This window comes from Lepus europaeus, chromosome 2 (genome assembly GCF_033115175.1).
Source record: "Lepus europaeus isolate LE1 chromosome 2, mLepTim1.pri, whole genome shotgun sequence".
Lineage (NCBI taxonomy): Eukaryota > Metazoa > Chordata > Mammalia > Lagomorpha > Leporidae > Lepus > Lepus europaeus.
In genome coordinates, this window is record NC_084828.1 from 96,819,946 (window position 1) to 96,842,333 (window position 22,388).

A 22,388-nucleotide genomic window follows, 5' to 3' on the forward strand; every position below is an offset into this window, starting at 1 on the left:
GATTTCTTAGAAATTTAGAAGTGACTTAAATCATTGTAGTGACTGAATACAATGAGGATGCTTAGCAGAAAAAACTGGACCCGATGTCAAACAATTAAGAACACAAATTAATTTTTCCTTATTCTGAGATACATTTTTAGAAACCTTGTTTACAAACTTAATTGAGCAACAAAGCTTACCTGAACCAAAAATATAATAAGAAAATAAAAGTTTGCCACTCTTCTGAATTGTTCAAATAAATTTTTTGGAACAAAATTCCACACAGTATACTAAAAAAGAAAGAGAGATCAATAAATTAATATTTTCAAAACATACATATTATAATACATATAATAAGAAAAGGAAAATAAGATTTTACCAAGACTTTAGACAAATTCATGTAACTTTTTTTTGCGTTGGAGCCAGTATTGTGGAGCAATATGTTAAGCTGCCACCTGCAATGCCAGTATCATGTATCAGAGTACTGGTTTGAGTCCAGGGCACTCCACCTATTCATTTTTTTTTTTAAGATTTATTTATTTGAAAGTCTGAGTCACACACACACACACAGAGAGAGAGAGAGAGAGAGAGAGAGAGAGTGAGAGACAGAAAGAAATCTTCTAACTGCTTTTTCATTCCCCAGATGGCCACAATGGCCAGGGATAGGCAGGTCGGAAGCCAGGAGCCAAGAGCCAAGAGCTTCTTCCAGTTCTCCCACATGGGTGGCCGGGGTCCAAACACTTGTGCCATCTTCCCCTGATTTTCCCAAGAAAGTAGCAAGGAGCTGGATGGGAAGTGGAGCATCCAGGACTCAAACAGAATGCTGGTGTCTCAGGTGGCAGCCTTACTGGCTATGCCACAACACAGGCCTCTCATGTTACTCTTGATGTTACAGAAACTATTTATCTGGTTTCTAGAATTCAGAACTTTTATTCCATTTTCCATTTTATTTATCATTGATAATTTTAGTATAATTTTTTAAAAATTAAAGTGGAACCTATCAATCTTGCTATAAAATTCTTGATTTTCTTTCAGAAGTACAGAAAGTAAATCTATGGGGCCGGCGCTGTGGTGCAGTGGGTTAAAGCCTTGGCCTGAAGTGCCAGCATCTCATATGGGCACCGGTTCTAGTCTTGGCTGCTCCTCTTCCGATCCAGCTCTCTGCTATGGCCTGGGAAAGCAGTGGAAGATGGCCCAAGTCCTTGGGCCCCTGCAGCCACGTGGGAGACCCCGAAGAAGCTCCTGACTCCTGTCTTTGGATCGGTGCAGCTCTGGCCATTGTGGCCATCTGAGGAGTGAACAAGTGGATTGAAGACCTCTTTCTGTCTCTATTTCTCTCTGTAACTCCTTCAAATAAATAAAATAAATCTTAAAAAAAGAAAGTAAATCTAAAATATTTTAATAATTTCATTTATTTTATGTTTATCTATCTAGTTCAGTGTCAGAAACAGGAAATGTTGGGGCTGGTTCTGTGGTGCAGTAGGTTAATCCACCTGTGGCACCAGCATCCCATATGGGCGCTGGTTCTAATCCTGGCTGCTCCTCTTCCAGTCCAGCTCTATGCTAATGGCCTAGGAAAGCAGTGGAAGATAGCCCAAGTGCTTGAGCCCCTGTACCCATGTGGGAGACCTGGAAGAAGCTCCTGACTCCAGGATTTGGATCGGCCCAGTTCTGCCCAGCTTTGGCCATTGTAGCCATTTGGGAAGTGAACCAGCAGATGGAAGACCTCTCTCTATGTCTCTCCCTCTTTCTGTCTGTAACTCTCTACCTCTCAAATATATAAATAAATCTCTAAAAAAAAAAAAAAACCAGGAAAAGTGATTACAAAATTATTCTTTGTTTATTATGGGATATGGAAAATTAATGTAGAATGCTAAAAAAATGTTTTAGATAGATGACCCCTGGGATAACTACTAAGAAAATTTCAAAAAGGATATAAAAATTTGTCACAATGTCAATTTTAAAAGGTAAGACAATAGAGTACGGTGGTCAAGAGCATAGATGCTTGGGGATTAAACTGCCGTGGCCCATATCCTAATTATAGCACTCATCAAATGACCTTGGACTTAATCTTTCTGCGTCCTACTTCATTTCTTTATAAAATGAGGATAATAAAGTTATATCTTACAAAGGTCTTAAAAAATTAAATGAACTAACACATTTATGAAGCACTGAGGATAGAATCCAGCTCATACTAATTACTATACAAGTATTTGTTATTGCTATCACTAATCAGTTCGTAAGTCTATAAAACTATATTATAGGGGTAGTGTAATACACTACAATTTTTACTGGTATCATTATTCAAAACATAACTTCATATATAAAACAAGGAAGGAGTTTATAGAACTTTTACTTCACCCTAAGGACATTCTCTCAGTAGAATGAAAGATCCCTGAGGCCAGAGACATTGTTTTATGTACTCACTCACACATCTACTTGGCACATACTTGGAGATCAAAAGTTGTGGGATTAATGAATGAAGCATGGCTGAAATGTGGTTTTTTTTTTTTTTTCAGATAAATATGATGTCAGGCAATGAAGCCTTAATGATTACTAACCAAGTCAAGATTTTAAAGACACAGTTTAACCTAATTTTCTCTGTTGTAATTCAAGATTGCTGTTATTTCTGAATTCTCATATGTCACAAGTTCACTTTTTAATCAGCTGTTTGAGATCTAAAATATGCTTTCTCATTTAGACAAATATTTTAAATAGTATTAGGTTCCCAGATGCAGCCATATAAACCTGTTTAATCCAGGTGTATATAAATATTATAATACCTAACATTCTTTCTTTGTTGGAATTATATCTTCATTTCTAAACTAGGAGGTATAAAACACTTTCACTCAGTAGTGGCAGTGCCAGTGTAAAAAGGGAATATTGAGAGGCAGAACTCATTAATGTTCAGGATAAAAGTGACAGCACACATATAGATAGCTACATTTTTGAAACACAGCCAGAGACATGAATTTCACATCTCTACAAACACGTGAAATCTATAATCTCAACAAACACATAAAATCTACAATTAAACGTGATGTTTAACAACATGAAATCATAGCAAAGGCATAGAGACAGATGAATTCATCATGAGTTGGAGGAATGGCAAGTAATCTGGTGTGGAAGGAGTTTAAGAAAGCAATAGTGGCACAATGAAGAATAAAGCAGATGAGAGAGAGTATTTACGCTAAAAATTTTAAAAGGCAATGTTTATGTAAATATAAAATTTTTGAAACTGTAGCAAAAACATTTTAAACCTAAGACTGCTGCTAGAAAAATAGTCACACCCAGGTAATTCATTTAATTCCAAAAGTTTTCCGGAAGGAGACACGGCTTCCACCATGGAGTTAAGTGGTCCATTGACCACCCAGTAGATGAGGATTGTAAAAACTAGATTTAAAAAAGCTATTTAAAAGTCTGGAAAGTGTCCAAAATATAGATAGAAACCGGAAGAGTTTAACTTCAAAAAAACTGCAAACGGAAAAGTATAAATTGTGAATCGTTGGTTTCTTAGCTTAGAAGGGAGAAAACTATAACCGTATCAAAAAATGTGGCTTAACTTAAAGTTCAGGGCTAGAAAAATAGCTGGAAATAAAACAGGGAAAATGTAGGCAGGGAGAGAACCACACAAAAAAAATGATCCAAATTCAGAACCCAAGCTATCCAAACCCAAGCTGACAGCTGAACTATACATGAGAAAAGAATGAACTACTGACACTGATATCTGCAACAACAAAGGTGAATCTCAAAGCATCATGTTAAGTGAAAAGGAGTCAGATACAAAGACTTGCTTGTACTGCAGGAAAGTCTAGAAAAGACAAAACTGTAGTCACACAAAGCAGATCAGTAGTTGATTGGTTTTGAGGGTGACAACAAGTGAGAGTGGTTACAAAGGGAGCAATAGAGAATTTTGCGAGTGATGGATATATTCTGTCTCTATCCTGAGTGCGTTAGGGGTCACATGATAGTATACTATTGTGAAAACTCATCAAGTGAATTTTACTGTACATAAGTTATGCCTCAAGTTACAAACCAATCTTAAAGCTCTCACTAGTTCTTTCATAAATTACTCAGAACTGTGTCACTGAAGCTCTCCATCCTTCTGATATTTACTCTTCATATCCCTTGTTTCAGAACATTGTTCAAAATGAGAGATGTCCCCAAGGTAATGTTACATATGTGAACATAAAGACAGAAAAAAGGGGGCATCACTGTGCAAAATGACATGAAGATTAGAGGGGAGAAAAAACATTAGTCACTTCGGGAAGGAGCAGTAACACAAGGATGTTTCCTGCGGTGTCCTCCTATCAAGCAATAGCTATGGTATGAGGAGAATGCTACCCTAAGTATCTTTGACTCACATCCTTATGACTGCACTATCCAATAGGAGAGCCACTAGTCATATGTGGCTACTGACGCTTAAATGAATTTAAATCCGATTACAACTTTGGTTCCTCGATTGCACCAGCCACATTTCAAGGCCTCAATAGTTCCATGTGGCTCATGGTTAACCTTCTGGACAGTGTGGAGACATTTCCAACAAGAGTAGAAAGTCTACGGGGTAGCAGAACTCTATAGTCTTCACCTTCAAAATAAACTAAAATGTCTTAGAAATGCTATGGAGAAAAACGAAACAAGGAAGAATATGTGAGTGAACCAGTACTTCAGCATCATAAAATGTTTACAGAAGAATGATAAAATTGGAGGAAACATGTTTTAAAGTTACATGGAACTGAGTTCAAACTCCAGTCTAGCCACTAACTAGTGTGCAACTTTGGGAAAATTATTCCATTTCCCAGCACTTCAACTGGAGAAACACAATAAAATCAGTATAACAATTAAAACAGGTTTTATGGCAGCTACCTAAAAGGTTTGTTGCAATCACAAAATGTTATAATATTAGAAGTACTCAATATAGTATCTGACACACAGTATAAATATTGGTTCCTTAGTTTAATTTCAGTGAAGATAAATTTTTTTTGACTGTTGACCTGATACCAGCAACTAACAACTTACTTTATTTTATCATTTTGATTAAGATAAATCTATCAACCACCATTTTCCTGAATCTGTAATCGATATAAATGCATACTTAAGGGGCCAGCGCTGTGGCACAGTGGGTTAACACCCTGGCCTGAAGCACCGGCATCCCATATGAGTGCCGGTTTGAGACTTGGCTGCTTCACTTCCGATCCAGCTCTCTGCTCTGGCTTGGGAAAGCAGTAGAAGATGGCCCAAGTGCTTCGGCCTCTGCACCTACGTGGGAGACCCAGCAGAAGCTCCTGGATCCTGGCTTCGGATTGGTGCAGCTCAGGTCGTTGCGGCCATCTGGGGAGTGAACAAGTGGATGGAAGACCTCTCTCTCTCTCTGCCTCTCCTCTCTCTATGTAACTGACTTTCAAATAAATAAATAAATCTTTAAAAAAAATACATACTTAAAACATAGGCTAAAACACTTTCAAAATAAAATGGTGTCGTATCTACATTTTTAATAATGAAAGGATTAAACCTTACCTTAGATGAAATGATCCGGTTATCTATAAATTTCTGAGGTGTATAAAGGCCATTCTGAGGAAATCTGTTGGCTATGTAAATAGTTCTTGTGTCACTTTGATGTGGTGGGTCAAAACCCTAAGACCAAGCAACAGAAAAATATTAATCTCAAGGTTAGTTATTATGATACTTCACTGCTGTTTTATTTACTTGAGCACATACAATATTACTGGTCTTAAACTGGTTATAGACTCAGTCCATTAGAAAAGTTAAGTCTTCTACTTTTTGCTTTCACAGGTAAACAGGCATATTTTCTTCAGATACGAACCAACCAGATAATACCTCTGATAATGAAAAAACAGTCCTTAGTCTGTTGGAATGCTATTACAAGAAAAAAGAAATTGTACAGGAGACCTAGAAGTTTCAGAACAAAGCTTTTTCTCCTGTTGCATTCCTTCTGTTTTATTTCTGTGGATTCCATGGTTTCTCCTGGGATAGACTTCTACTCAATGATAAGGAAGTCTTCTATGTCCTAGTAAGCACCTACCACATCTAATGACAAAGGTTTATATTTATTTATACTTCTTTCATAGATACATTAACTTCATTTCAAACAGGTCTGTTCCCAGATGACTCGGTAAATCAGGATCTTACCCTGATTCATTCCACATATCACTGTTTTGTACCAACTTTCTGAAATGTGTGTGTATGTATCAATATCTATATCTAAGAATATGTTCTAATTCCTGGACTAGAAAAACTCACATTCTAGACTCAAATTTAGAAGGTCATCTCTCAAGATACATTAGAAAGCAAATTTAGAAGACTCTCTCAAGTTATAATAATCTCTAGTGGAAAAGTTTTCACTGGTGACAAGCACATACTTTCTTCCTACAGTACTATACCTCTGCCAGAGTTGCAAGTGAAAATTCAACACTCCTTTCATAGGTCTCCAGAGCTCACTGACAAGCTGAAAGCAATTCTCAAATGCAAGTTTTTCTTTGGTTCTAACAGGCAAATGATTAGGAATTCCTTAGATTCTCATTTTCTTATGGTGGTCAAGAGCTATTTACTACTACAAATAAGTAAATAAAATGTCAATTAAACTTGGTATTCATTAACTACAATGATCCATTTTTAAAAATATTACCAAAGGCTCCAATAATCTACCAAATAAGTAATCTCACTACCACTGAATGCTTAGCACCCCTGTACAAATTTCATTAAGCACAGACATACACAGTTGTTGGGACTTCCCATGTTACCAAGAGCACGGGTGGGGAAAATTTTTTTCTGCCAAAGGCCATACATATTTATAACACCATCTACAGGCAACACAAAATTATCAACTCAAAAATTAGCCAGCTACAGGGGCCAGCATTGTGGTATGGAGGGTTAAGGGACAGGCTACAATGCTTGCATCCTATATGGGTGCCAGTAGAGAAAAAGTAGCGCCACTTCCCATCCAGCTCCCTGCTAATGTACCTGAGAAAGCAGCAGAAGATGGCCCAACTGCTTGGGCCCCTGCACCCACATGGGAGACCCAGATGAAGTTCCAGGTTCCTGCTTTGGCCTGGCCCAGCCCTGGCCATTGAGGCCATTTAGGGAGTAGACCAATAGATGGAATATATTTCTCTGTCTCTCTGTTTCTCCCTCTCTAATCTGCCTTCCACATAAATATATAAATCTTTAAAAAATTAGCTGCCTTTGCAGGGCCAGACCAAATGATTTCATGGGCTTTATACAACACACTGCCTGGACATGCTCCACCCCTCATCTATAGGGACATTTTATTTAGTACATTAGACTGTTTATAATGTTATCTATAATATTCAACTGCTATTGTTCTTGGTTTTAAAAATGTCAAGACAGCTGAAACTAAGAAACACTGACATAAAATTTTACTTATTTTTATTTTTTTTGTCTAAATTTTCATCAAGATTAGAATTTGTTATTATGTACATCTAAAGCTAAGAAACAAAACAAAACTTTGAAGTAATAGAAAGAGCCGTAGCAACATCTTAGTTAAGACTGAAATTTATATATAACTACAATACAAAGTAAACATTTATCATTTCCTACTCATCTCTACTGGATGTGAGCCAGTAATCACATATTAAAATCCTGGAACCTCTGAGATTTCTACAATTATTTCAAGGAGATACACTGAACTGTTCATCAAAAAATAAATTTTTGGTTAACTTAAATTTTAAAAATTCTACATTGCACATCTAGATTTCAAGATATCACAATTTAAATAAAATGACAATGGAACCAAGCTGGCAGGAGTAAGACACTAAGATACCAATGTGAACAGCTATAAACACAGCAAGTCCTCTTTATAAGAGCTATGGAAGCCAGGTGAAAGAGCACAGTGCCTGAAAAAAGGTTACCCGGAAGAAAGCAAGAAGAAAAGAGCTGCCTGCATTACCACACCTCCTAATCTAACCAATAATGAATAGCATTAGAGTCAATAATTAAAAAACCTCCCATCAAAGAAAAGGACAAACCAAACGGCTTTACTGCTGAATTCTAACAGTTAAAGAATTAACACAAGTTTTCTTATTTTATTTCAAAAAATGGAAGAGGAGGGAATTGTTCCAGTTTATTCTATGAAGCAGCATTACCTTGATACCAAAACTAAAAAGGAAGCAAAAAAAAGTCAAGCTACAGATCAATATCCTTGGTGATATATTGCAAAAACCTTCAACAAAATACTAGCAAACTGAATCCAACAGCACACTGAAAAGATCACTCACTGTGATCAAGTGGTATTCATCCCAGGGATGCAAGGATAGCTTAACATACGCAAATCAATAAATGTGACACACCGCATCAACAGAATGAAAGACAGAAACCATATGGTCACCTAAATAGATGCAGAAAAGGCATTTGATAAAATTCAACATCTCTTCATGATGAAAACTCTGACCAAATTAGATACGGAAGGAACATAGCTCAACATAATAAAGGCCCATATACAACAAGCCAACAGTTAACATCAAACTGAATGGGAGAAAGCTGAAGGCTTTCTAAGATCTGGAAAAAGAGAAGGATGTCCCACCTGACTTTTATACAATATAAAAGCTAGAGCAATTAGGCAAAAGAAAGAAATAAAGAGCATCCAGATTGAAAAGAAAAAAGCCAAACTGCCCCTGTTTGCAGATGACATGCTGTCACATACAGAAAACCCCAAAGACCCCACCAAAAAGCTGTCAGAACTAAGACACATGTTCCATCAACTTGCAGGATACAAAGTCAGTGTACAAAAATTAGTAGTGTTGTTATACACCAACAGTGAATCATCTGAAAAAATAAATCAAGAAAACAATCCCATGGCTGGCGCCGCGGCTCAATAGGCTAATCCTCCACCTGCGGTGCTGGCACACCAGATTCTAGTCCTGGTTGGGGCACCGGCTTCTGTCCCAGTTGCCCCTCTTCCAGGCCAGCTCTCTGCTGTGGCCTGGGAGTGCAGTGGAGGATGGCCCAAGTGCTTGGGCCCAGCACCCCATGGGAGACCAGGAGAAGCACCTGGCTCCTGGCTTCGGATCAGCGCAGTGGGCCGGCCACAGTGCGCCGGCCGTGGCGGCCATTGGAGGGTGAACCAACGGCAAAGGAAGACCTTTCTCTCTGTCTCTCTCTCTCACTGTCCAGTCTGCCTGTCAAAAAAAAAAAAAAAAAGCAATCCCATTTCCAAAATCAAAATCAAAATCAAATCCTGGGAATAAACTAATAAACTTAACCAAAGAGGTAAACTTTATCTATAATGAAAACTATAGCATTGATGAAAGAGATTGAAGAGAATACACAAAAATATCCCATGTTCATGGACTGGAAGAACAATGCTGTAAAATGTGCATATTATCAACTGACTTACAGATTCAATGCAATCCCCATAAAAACCCTAATGACATTTTTCACAGAGCTAGAAAAAACACTTCAGGACTCTGGAGTAGGGTTTTCTATATCAGATCCCAAAAGCACAGGAAACAAAATTTAAAACAAATGAATAGGATTTCATCAAATGAAGAGAGCTTTTGCATAACAAAGGAAACAGTAGACTGAAGAGCCAACTCACACAACAGAAGGTATTTGCAAGCTTTAATTCTCAGAAGGGGTTAACTTTCAAAATATATATGAAACTCAAACTACTCAATAGTAAACAAACAAGCAAAAACCCTTCCCAAATAACCAAAAACCTCAACTAATCCAATTTAAAAATGAATAGATCTGAATAATATTCCTCAAAGGAAAACAAACAAATGCCAACAGGTACATGAAAAAAATCCTCAGCACTGCTAATCAACAGAAAATGTAAATCAAAACCACAATGAGCTATCAGCTCACACCAAAAAGATTGGCTATTATCAGATACGAAAGATCATAAGTGTTGTCAAGGATGCAGAGAAAAAGAAACCCTTGCACTGTTGGTGGGAATGTAAATTAGTACCATTGGAAAACACTGTGGCTTTTTTTCCTAATGTTCCTCTAAAAGCTAAAAATGAATCCACTACATGATCCAGCAATCCTACTACTGGGTTTTGTATCCAAGGTAAAGAAAATCCATCTGCTAATCAGGCATATGACCTCCATGATCATTGCAGCATTATTCACAACAGCCAAGAAATGGAAATCACCTAAGTGGCCATCCAATGATGAATGGATTAAAAAAAATGTGGTACATATTCACAATGGAGTATTACTCAGCCATAATAAAGGATGAAATCTTGCCATTCACAACACCATGGATAGAACTGGAGGTCACTGTGTTGAGGAAATAAGCCAAGCACAGGAAGACAAATATCATATGATCTCACTCACATGTGGGCTATAAAAAAATAGGTAATCCAGTGGGTAGGGAGGAGAGTAGGGCACCCAGGATGGGTAAAGGCTGACTGACTGAAAGGTAATAGGTTACAGTAGATAGGAATAAGATGTTCTTGGATTCTATGGCACAGCAGAGTAACTACAGATATCCCATAAATATGCACAATTTTTATGTTACCTCAAATCCAAACAAAATGAAGTGCTTTGGTCAATTAATAGTTTTTACTCCATTCCCCAAAATAGTAAAGTGACAGTTGCAAAAGGAGAATAACCTTTTCCTTATTCCCAAAGGTGACATAATACCTACTTGCACATTTTGAGCTTTTTCAGTTATGATTAATTTACAGAATCTCATTCAATCATAATGTGTGGGTGTATATGTGTATTTTTCACACATAAAACAGTTAAACTTAACATACTTGACTATAGTAAAATTATGGTTAAATATCCTTTATGAAAAGTAAACCTGCAACTTCAGGTCATTAGTATCAACTAACTCTACAACAAATTAGGCAAGGAACTAAATAAAAAAAAAAAAAAAACTGCCCCCAAAATGCAGAAATTGAGTTAGAGCAGAGCCCATAAATTGGCTTCAGGTCTGTGAATCCCTGAAATTAAATGCAAAATTCCATATATGTGCATTTTTTGACAAGAGTATACACAGGTTTCATCAGATTTCCATTATGTAAATAAGCTTGAAACCTAGCAAAAGAGGATTTTTATTTTTCAATAGTATCTGTACCCTCTTTAGCAAGAGTCAAAACAAACATCTATTATCAAAATAAATTATATAACTACACTGTTAGTTTGAAGTTCAAGTATAGTTTCACACTATTTCTAGCAAGCATTGTCGGCAATGCTGACACTGAGGAAGAAATACAATCCAAAATCCCTAATCATTAGGGTGGCTATGTGCCAGGGTTCAGAAAACGTTGGCATATATTACATTTTCTGTTGTCATACTAGACAACAGAACTCTCAACAGTCAATGCTCACAGCCTCATCCCCTTAAAGTTTCTTGCCTGCTCCTTCCTCTTCTAATTTCATCTTGTTCTGGGCAAAATAACTGTGATAGACTAATACCACTCTAGCCACCCTGATTTTATGTTGAAATCTGATAAAAAGTAGAGAATATAAGTATTGTAGGCCCAAGTTTAAACTATTTAAAATCTATCTAAAACTTCTAAACTATCTAAAACTATCTAAACTAATCTAAAACTATCTAAAACTAAAAACTATTTAAAAACTAAAAATATTTTAAAACTATCATACTTTAAGAAGCATGGAATTCAAACACTTCTTTCCTCTTCTGACTGGTTTTGTGAGCATATGTTAAAGCCACAGGCACTGAAAAAAAAAAAAAAATAGGGTTGGAAAGCATGTAAAGGGGAAAGTTTCATGGTGGCAGATACAGCAAGAACTAATATAAACGGCTGATTTGAAAGAGACTCCTGGAGCCGATGCTGTGGCCTAGAGTTCCAGTCCTGGCTCCTCCTCTTCTGATCCAGCTCTCTGCCTATGGCCTGGGAAAGCAGTGGGAGATGGCCCAGGTGCTTGGGCCCCTGCACCCATGTGGCAGACCCGGAAGAAGCTCCTGGCCTCAGATGAGCTCAGCTCCAGCCATTTTGGCCATTCAGGGAGTGAACCAGTGGATGAAAGATCTTTTTGTCTCCGTCTCTCCCTCTCTCTGTCCGTAGCTCTACTTCTCAAATAAATAAATAAATAAAATAAATAAAATAAAATCTTTTTTATATAAATAAATAAATAAAATCTTTTTTTTTTTTTTTAAAGAGATGCCTTTTGTAACCATAATGGAAGAGACAGGGAAACCAAACCAGCTAATAGCTATGTGACTTTTAGAAGCTGGTCTCTGGCATAAAGCAGTATTTGAAAATTAATTAAAACATCTTACATTTTCTAATATGTCAGACTCTGCTCTATCTTAAAATCCCTAAGATCTTGGGATGGTGTCTGGCACAGCCGTTAAGATGCTGTTGGATGTCCACACCCCTTCTCAGAGCGCCTGGGTTTCAGGCCTGGCTCTACTTTCAATTTGAGCTTCCTGCTAAAGAGTACCCCGGGAGGCAGCAAGTCATGGCTTAAGTACCTGGGTTCTTGCCACTAATATGGGAGACCGGGATTGAGTATAGGCTCTTGATTTCAGCCTGGCCCAGGCTCGCTGTTGCAGCCATCTGGGGAATGAACAAAAAAATGGAAGATGTCTCTCTCTGTCTCTATTTCCCTGCCTTTCAAATAAAATGAGAACAGTTTTTTAAAGCCCAAAGAGCTTACAGAAAATACAGTAATTACAAATAAGAGCCAAGAGAATAATGTGATTAGTCATATTGTAATATAACGAAGAAAAGATCATCTTTAGAGGTCAGTGATTGAAGTACATTTGTGCCTTCTACCCCATTCTTTTTTTTTTTTTTTTTTGACAGGCAGACTGGACAGTGAGAGAGAGAGAAACAGAGAGAAAGGTCTTCCTTTGCCGTTGGTTCACCCTCCAATGGCCGCCGCGGCCGGTGCTCTGCGGCCAGTGCACCACGCTGCTCCAAAGGCAGGAGCCAGGTGCTTCTCCTGGTCTCCCATGGGGTGCAGGGCCCAAGCACTTGGGCCATCCTCCACTGCACTCCCTGGCCACAGCAGAGAGCTGGCCTGGAAGAGGGGCAACCGGGACAGAATCCGGTGCCCCAACCGGGACTAGAATCTGGTGTGCCAGTGCCACTAGGCAGAGGATTAGCCTAGTGAGCCCCGCACTGGCCTTCTACCATTCTTATATGTGATCTCCTTGCTCCATGATAGAAAAAGCTTCAAAACAAAGAAAAACCCCAAACAACAATAAAAAAGAAGCTTCAAAGTAAAAGCTGCAATAGCATTAAGTCATTAAAATAAATGAAGAGAAGCTGTATTTATATCATACACTTTACAGACAGAAAGTGGTTTTAATAGCTATAGTTTCATTGTACAGAAGCACATGAGGATAGCCTAGCAAAAATACCAGTTCTGAGGAAGAACAACTTAATGCAGCTTACTAAAATCTACAAAGTGAATCTGGATTAGCATTAATGACATAAACTTTCAATAAAATATAATTACATGAAGTAATATAAGAGTAAAATAACCTGACACTGTTAACAGGACCAAAGTAAAGGATGGGAGTAACGTAACACACCCATGATATACACTACACTGTACTCTAACTTTTTATTTTATATTATGTAATTTTCATTTTGGTATTTAAGGTTCCTTACCATCTACCAGATCAGTCTGAGGGTCTAAGAATCCTGGCTTAGTGCAGCTCTGGTTTGGGACTGGCTTTCAAATTATGAGATATAAAATCTATAGTGATTTAGAAAAAGGTAACTCAGAATTCTCAAATTATCTGCCCATACTACAGGAAGCTCATCTCTTATAGGTTATGATGCTACTTCCCAAATTTCATTTCCTTCTCTAACATACACCTCCAGCAAAAGTCTACTCATCCTTCAAGTTTCAGCTTGAGTTTCTTTCTTTTTGGAGCACTACCTGAGACCTGTCTTTTCCTAGAAACAAGAAGGGTATGGTTATTTACTACTCCCACCAGACCTTTCACATCCTTTCATTATAGATTTCATTACATTGAATTGTAACTGCTTGTCTGTATATACATCTCCCCCTCCAGACTGTACATACTCAGATATGTATCTATACAAATTAGTTATTTAGTGAAAATTTATACCATGTATTAAATTCTCTAGTTTTCAGGTTCTGAGTTTGGTTTTAAAATATCTTCAAAATAAATTTTCACCAACATGAATTTAACTTCAATGACACTTAAAAGGAAAACATTTTTAAGTGATCCGTGGAGTGAAGTCTACCACAACTAGTGAAATAAGAAATGGTAGGAAACTGTTTTCCTGGTGTTCCTACTTTTGTCTTATTCTCATCAAAGCTGTTTACTGTGGCTTTACAATAGGAGGGTGTCCACTTCTAGATGTCCAAAAAAAAATCAACTTATTTATTGGAAAGGAAGAATTAGAGAGGGAGAGATAGAGAGATCTCCCATACGATAGTTTGTTCACTCCCAAAATGGCTGCAACGGCCAGAGTTGGGCCCACCTGAAGCCAGGAGCCAGGAGCTTCTTCCCGGTCTCCCACTTGATTACAGAGGCCCAAGAAGTTGGCCCATCTTGCACTGCCTTCCCAGGCACATTAGCAAGGAGCTGGATCCAAGTAGAGCAACTGGGACTGGAACTGGTTCCCATATGGGATACCAGCACAACAGGCAGTGGCTTTATCCACTATGCCACAGCTTCAGCCCAAGAAATCAACTTCTATAAGGGAAATGCAAATCAGAATTACAAAGAGATATCACTTAACATCCATTAAAAAGAACAACAGGGATGGGGATTTGCCTGAGCAATTAAGAGGTCCATGGCCCATACTGGAGTATCTGGGTTTGATTCCAGGCTTCAGCTCCCAATGTCAGCTTCCTCTAAGTGCAGATCCTAGGAGGCAGTACAAGATGTAGCTGGGTCCCTGACACCCACGTGAGACACCTGGATTGAGTTCCCAGATCCTAGATCCAGCCCTGGCCCAGCCCTTGCATTCTGTGGGTATCCGGGGAGTAAACTTGTTGATGGGAGCTCCCTCTCTATGTCCCTCAAAGTAAATAAATAAATAGAGTAGAAAAGAACAGGATAATAAGTATAGGCAAGAATGTGGAGAAACTGAGACTCTTATACAGTGTTGGTGGGAAAGGCTGAAGCAACCCAAGCATCCACAGTGTTCACTGACATATGACTAAGCAAACAAAATGTGGAACAGCTGTCCCGTGGAATCTGCCAAAATCCATGAATGCTCGAGTCCCTGATTTTTCCAGTATTTGCATATAACCTAGGTATATCTTCCTATATAGTTTATCTCATTTCTAAATTATCTATAATATTTTAGCATATATGAATGCAATGCAAACAGTTGTTATACTATATAATTGGGGAATGACTAGGAAAAAAAGTCTGTACATGTTCAGTTTAGTTTCAATTTTAAAAAAATATTTTCCATTCATGGTTGGATGTGGAACCACATACCAGAAAGCTAAATATATATATACATACATTATAACATTATTGCACCTTGAAAAGGAAGAAATTTTGACACATACTGCAATACTGTAGGGAAAGAGGGCTGCAAGGCAGAGTTAGAGAAAAAAGGGTGGACTCTGGGCAAATTCCAGGAAAATTCCACCCTTGGTAGACAAAATGTAAGAAAACACAATTTAGAATAGACCAAAGGGAGGAGGAGAGGCGATATGGTGCCTAAGATAAGGCTATGAGAAACATTAACCAAATACCGACCCTTCCTGCATACAGACAGAGGTGAGGAGCATCCAATTACTGACCCTTCTGTGTGTGGAGAGCGGTAGAAGAGCTGATCCAAATAGGACTCCTACTGCACACACTAGGCGTGGGACCCATACATCACAGATTAGGGAGGAGGCAGAAAGAAATAACATAAAAGAGACCAGCCCCAGGGTCTGCACTGTGGGGCAGTGAGTTAAAGTCCAGGCCTGCAGAGCTGGCATCCCAAATGGGCAATGGTTCGAGTCCCAGCTGCTCCACTTCTGATCCAGCTCCCTGCTAAAGCACCTGGGAAAGCAGCAGAGGATGGCCCAAGTCCTAGGGCCCCCTGGACCACCGTGGGAGACACAGAACAAGCTCCTGGCTCCTGATCGGCTCAGCTCTGGCCAATGTGGCCATTTGGGGAGTGAACCAACAGAGAGAAGACCTCTCTCTCTCTCTCTGTCTCTACCTCTCTCTGTAATTCTTTCAAATAAATAAAATAAATCTTTAAAAACAAACAAACAAAAAAAGAGACAGGGGCTTGGATTCCCAGGTCTGGAACCTCTCCCTCAAATGGGGGCGCTTCTGTTGCTTTTCATAAATAAACTTGCTTTCACTCTTGCACTTTTGCTCAGACTTTTCTCCTTATTTTTATACAAAGCAACAAGTCCAGGGGCGGAGAGAAAGCATCTCCCCAAACAGGATGCATCGATATGAAAGAGCCTTGAAAACAGTGTGCTAAGTGAAATAAGCTGGTTACAAAAGGGCAAATATTGTCATGATTTGCTTTATACAAGGAACATCAGTATTCAAATGACAGAGACAGAAAATGGGTAAGTAGTTGTCAGGGGCTAAGAGAGGGAGTATCAAGTAAACGTTTACCGGGTACAGAATTTGGGTCTGGAAAGACGGGAAATATTCAAGAGACAATGATGGTAATTATGTAATAATGTGGATACACTGAATGCCACAGAATTGTAGACCTAAAATTGGTTAAAATAGTAAATTTTATGTTATATATATTTTACTACAATTTAAAAAATCAGCTTCATTCATCTGAGACTTTACCATGATTTTCTGGATTGGATGTGTCCTGTCTGAGCACAATTCAACTCTAACAATGAATATCCCTTAAGTGGCAGACCGGTAATTTACACATATGAGAATCAAGAGATATTTAAAGTAAAAATAAATGTGAGGTTGTTTCAGTTCAGATTAAATTTAAGGATCACAGATATTGGTGTAGGAGAATTTAAGATTTATACGACGAAAATTCCTAAATTTGACCTTGTGGGTCTACCTATCTGGTCGAACCTGGCTGGATAAGGAGTAACAAGAGTAAATCTTAGAGCCACGGTATTCTGGTTAGAGATACAGGGGTAAAACGATATTTCTATCCAGGATTCTCGGAACACTTCTGAGATCCCTTCTTCTCTCCCCTGAATCAGAAACAATAGCAATGAAATGGTTCCTACATCAACTGAAGTATAGCTGCAGTCACAACACCACAGACAGGTCAGAGACATGTGTCTGGTCAAAAACATCTTTTACTCGGCATCTTCAAAGTTTAATAATAAGAAAAACAAATCAATCAAAAAGGCACAACCACAAAATCTAAACAGTAACATTAAAAAATGTATTGAGGGGCCAGTGTTCTGCTGTAGCAGATTAAGCTCTTGTCTGTGACATCCCATAAGGGTGCCGGTTCGAATCCCAGCTGCTCCATTTCCAATCTAGCTCTCTGCTCTGGCCTGGGAAAGCAGTAGAGGATGGCCCAAGTGCTTGGGCCCCTGCACTCATGTGGGAGACCTGGAAGCAGCCCCTGGCTCCCGGTTTTGGCCTGGCCCAGACCTACCTGTAGGTGGCCATTTGTGGTGTGAACTAGCAAATGGAAGTTCTCTCTCTTCTCTCTGTAACTGACTTTCAAATAAATAAATAAATCTTTTTAAAAACATCATATTTTAAAAAGTTCATGTAAGACTCTATTCAGAAACATGAACATCTATATGTTTATGTAAACATATTACACTGAGCTAATTTTTTTCATTTTGTTACAGATCACTAAAAGCTCTATTTCAATTTACATGAAACATAATTAGAGAATTCATGATCTAGGAGATTGCAAACTAAAACGATTAAAAGTATCTGATCAGGGCATGTGTTCAGAGCAACAGGTAAGACACCGCTTTGGAGGGTGCTCTATGTTGTTGTGTAGTGGGTAACACTGGCAACCCATAAGGGAGCCACTTCGTGTCTAAGCTGCTCCACTTCCGATCCAGCTCCCTGCTAATTCTGTGAAAAGCAGAAGATGGTCCAAGAATCTGGGACCTTGCTTCCCACATGGGAGACCAGATGAAACTTCTGGCTCCTGGTGTCCACTGTGGCCATTTGGGGAATAACCCGTGGATGGAAGACCTCTCTCTCCCTCTCTAACTTTGCCTTCCAAAATAAATAAATAAATCTTTAAAATAAAACAAAACAAAAAAACATGCTTCTGGGGCCACTAGCATCCCATATTGGAGTGCCTAGCTTTCTGCTATGGTGCACCCAGGGTAGGACTGGATAATGACTTAAGTACTCGGGAGATCCAGATTGAGTTCTGGGCTCCTGGCTCTGGCTGTTGTCAGCATTTGGGGAGTGAACCAGTGAATGGAAGATCTGTCTGTTTTTCAAATAAAATGAAAATAAATAAAAATTTAATGCATATCTTATTAAGGATCCTGACTAACTTTCTCATACTAAATTCCTAAGATTGCTTGAGTTTTCCTCTCATTTTCATTTTAATTCCACAAATATATGCTACAAAAAAAAGTTAACCACTGGCAGGTAAGCACAGCATCAGTTCCCTTTAACTTCAAACAAAGAGTTGGATTTACAAAGTCTGAAATTAGACAAACTGGTAAGCTGCATTTAGGAGAGTAAAGGTCCAATGAAATTCTGGGAGGAGGGGAAGCAAAAAAGAGGTGAGGGTTCTGTCCTGCCAGATGCCGAGATTTACCAGAAAAATACAATTAAGACAGAGCATTATGGGGCCAGCGCTGTGGCATAGCTGGTAAAGCTACCATCTATGACACCAGCATCCCATATGGGCACTGGTTCCAGGTTTGAGTCCCCAAGCTCTGTCTGCTCCACTTCCAATTCAGTACCCTACTAATGCACCTGGGAAAGCAGTAGAAGATGGCCCAAATGCTTGGGCCCCTGCACCCGCATGGAAGACCTGGAAGAAGCTCCTGGCTTCAGAGTCGCACAGTCTGACAGCTGCAGCCATTTGGGGAGCTAACCAGTGAATGGAAGATACCTCTCCTCTCTCTAACTCTGCATTTCAAATAAAAAATAAACAAATGTTTTTAAAAGGCATTATTGGTGCACCAATAGAGGAATGAATTAAACAGAACAAAGAATCTAGAAAGAGACTAAGATACATGAAAGAGAATGCTGATTACATAAAAAGAACTCTGTCATTTATGATGGAAAAGGCAAATAACAGAGTAGTAGGGAAAAGATGGCTCATTCTGATAAACAGCACTGACGCAAATAAACTCTCACTGGGGGAAAACCAAATTCTCTACGTATGCATTCCATAAACAAAAATCAGCTCCAGGTACATATTAAAAGACTGGACGTAGTATATTTTAAAACAATTTGGAGAAAAGATTAAAAAAATATTTTTTATGATTCTGGCATAGAAAAAGTTTTGTTTTTTTTTTTTTGACAGGCAGAGTGGACAGTGAGAGAGAGAGACAGAGAGAAAGGTCTTCCTTTTTCCGTTGGTTCACCCTCCAATGGCCACTGCGCACCGCGCTGATCCAAAGCCAGGAACCAGGTGCTTCTCCTGGTCTCCCATGCGGGTGCAGGGCCCAAGCACTTGGGCCATCTTCCACTACACTCCCAGGCCACAGCAGAGAGCTGGACTGGAAGAGGAGCAACTGGGACTAGAACCTGGTGCCCATATGGGATGCCGGAGCCGCAGGCGGAGGATTAACCAAATGAGCCACGGCAATGGCCCCTACAATTTCCCTATTCTAATTATAATTTTTTTTATTTGACAGGTAGAGTTATAGACAGTGAGAGAGAGCGAGAGACAGAGAAAAAGGTCTTCCTTTTCCATTGGTTCACCCCCAAATGGCCGCTATTGCCGGCGCGCTGCGCCAATCCAAAGCCAGGAGCCGATACTTCCTCCTGGTCTCCCATGCAGGTGCAGGACCCAAGCACTTGGGCCATCCTCCACTGCCTTCCCGGGCCACAGCAGAGAGCTGGCCTGGAAGAGGAGCAACCGGGACAGAATCTGGCGCCCCAACCGGGACTAGAACCTGGGGTGCCAGTGCCGCAGGCAGAGAATTAGCCTATTGAGCAGCGGCGCTGGCCAGGAATTCTTAAATAATAAAAGAAATAATTTTCCTTCCTCCGCCTTGTGGCGCCGGCACACCAGGTTCTAGTCCCTGTTGGGGCGCCGGATTCTATCCCGGTTGCCCCTCTTCCAGGCTAGCTCTCTGCTATGGCCCAGGAAGGCAGTGGAGGATGGCCCAAGTCCTTGGGCCCTGCACCCCATGGGAGACCAGGAGAAGCACCTGGCTCCTGGCTTCGGATCAGCGAGATGCGTCGGCCACAGTACAGTGGCCATTAGAGGGTGAACCAACGGCAAAAAGGAAGACCTTTCTCTCTGTCTCTCTCTCTCTCTCACTATCCACTCTGCCTGTCAAAAAAAAAAAAAAAAAAGAAAGAAAGAAATCATTTTCCTAATAAATTTAACCACAAATTTTAAAATTCTGTATGAAAAATGATACAACAAACAAATACAAAGAATAGACAAAGTTTAGAAGGCTCTTTAACATATACAACAAAGACATAATCTAGAATATGGAAGAAATAAGAAAAATACAAGCTACCCAATAGAAAAACGGGCAATCTATTCAAAAGCATGAAATAAAGGACATCTGAATCTCACTAGCAATCAGGAAAATGCAAATTAGAACTAAAAAAGATACTGTTTCACACCCATCAGTCTGGTAAATTCTTTTTTCAAGTCCAAAGTGTTGACTAAGTTGTAGGGAAAGGGGACCTGTCATGTACTGGAAAAGAACTTCAAAATATCTAGTAAAAGTCACAGTGTGTATACCCTATGACCCAGGAATTCCAATATTCCATTTCTAGGTATTCCACTTACAAAAAAAAAAAAAAAAAATACACTGCAACTACTTTTGTAACAGGAAGAAAACTGGCAATAATCCAAATATCCATTAGAGAAGAACCTCCTGGAAGACTTGGCTGGAGCAGGGTTTTCTTCATCTTGGTAGCTGCAAAGCCTAGCCACATGCTACCACAGCACACACAGTTCAGAAAATGTGTGAGTAACAGGCGGAACTGGTGATAACCTTAAAAAGGGATGCAGAGTTGAGAACAGCTTTTGTTGGATGGCAAACTAAAATAGACAAAAAAGCAAACAAAATAAAAACCCTGCTTTCATTTGATAAGCAAAGTAAGTAATTATGAGTATGTTAAATAGTGTTAAGTACTAAGAGAAATAAAGCAGGAAAGGGGAATAGGCAAGTATTAGGAGTTCCAATTTTATACTGAGTGGCCACAAAATGATTCACTCACTGATAAGGCAGTATTTGAATAAAGGCTTGTAAAGGAGAGGAGACAGCAGTTATCTGTGGGAAGAACATTCCAGATAGGGATAACAGCCAGGACAAAGATCCTGGGTTTGGGGTGGGTGTTTAGGCTAGGAGTTGAGGCACCTGTATCACTCTTCAGCCTGGCCCAGACCTGGGGTAATAGGCATTTGGGGAATGAACTAGCAGACCAGACCGGAGCTCTCTGTGTGTCTCTGCCTTTCAAATAAATGGAAACAAAAACCAAAAACCAAAAAACCCTGAGACAGCAGCATGCCAGGGACTTCAGAACTGCAGGGCGGCCAGTGTAGATAAAGCAGAGGGACTGAAGAGTGGTGAGGAATGCTAAGTGGTCTGGGTGATGTGTGTGTGGAGGGGAGCAAGTATCTAGACCAAGAACTCTGAACAAGAGGGCAAGCTCTTGAGAGATTTCAGGAAGTGGAATTACACTACCTAACCCGTTTAAGTAAGATCACCCTGGCTGCTATGTGGAAAACAGGCTGCATGCTGAGACAGAAGGGAGAAACAATGAGATGGACTAGAAAGCTTTTGCAATAGTCCAGGTAAGAGATAGGGGTGGCTTTTTTTTTTTTTTTATTTTTTATTTTTGACAGGCAGAGTGGACAGTGAGAGAGAGACAGAGAGAAAGGTCTTCCTTTTGCCGTTGGTTCACCCTCCAATGGCCGCCGCGGTAGCGTGCTGCGGCCGGCGCACCGCGCTGATCCGATGGCAGGAGCCAGGTGCTTATCCTGGTCTCCCATGGGGTGCAGAGCCCAAACACTTGGGCCATCCTCCACTGCACTCCCTGGCCATAGCCTGAGGTTGTGGGAAAGGAAAGGGAGATACATGATTCTGAATATATCATATTTATTTTAACAACACACAGAGCCATGATTTGCTCCACAAACATTTAAAACTGTACTCATTATTCCATTCTTTTATAAGTCTTTTTAAATTTTAATTATCAAATGAAAATTACATATATTTATGATTACAACATTATTATTATTATTTTTTTGGACTCATGTGCCCCTTCTCAGATTTCTCTTCCTCACAGATGAATTCATAGGGGAAATGTAGTCAACTTTTAAAGAACTTTAAGGGCCGGTACTGTGGCATAGCAGTAAAGCTGCCGCCTGTGGTGCCAGCAA

At 39.5% G+C, this 22,388-nt stretch overlaps 1 protein-coding gene across 3 annotated transcripts in view; it reads right to left on the reverse strand.

Annotated features, from left to right (window-relative positions):
- ATP11B (ATPase phospholipid transporting 11B (putative)) overlaps window positions 1-22,388 on the reverse strand; it is a 120,105-nt gene that overhangs the window by 88,328 nt on the left and 9,389 nt on the right. For all 3 annotated transcript variants that reach the window (XM_062211353.1, XM_062211339.1, XM_062211346.1), the window contains exons 2-3: window positions 5,497-5,613; window positions 180-269 (exon numbers count right to left, since the gene is read on the reverse strand). In XM_062211353.1, the coding sequence (XP_062067337.1) occupies window positions 180-269; window positions 5,497-5,613 (207 nt within the window). The remainder of the gene's footprint in view (window positions 1-179; window positions 270-5,496; window positions 5,614-22,388) is intronic.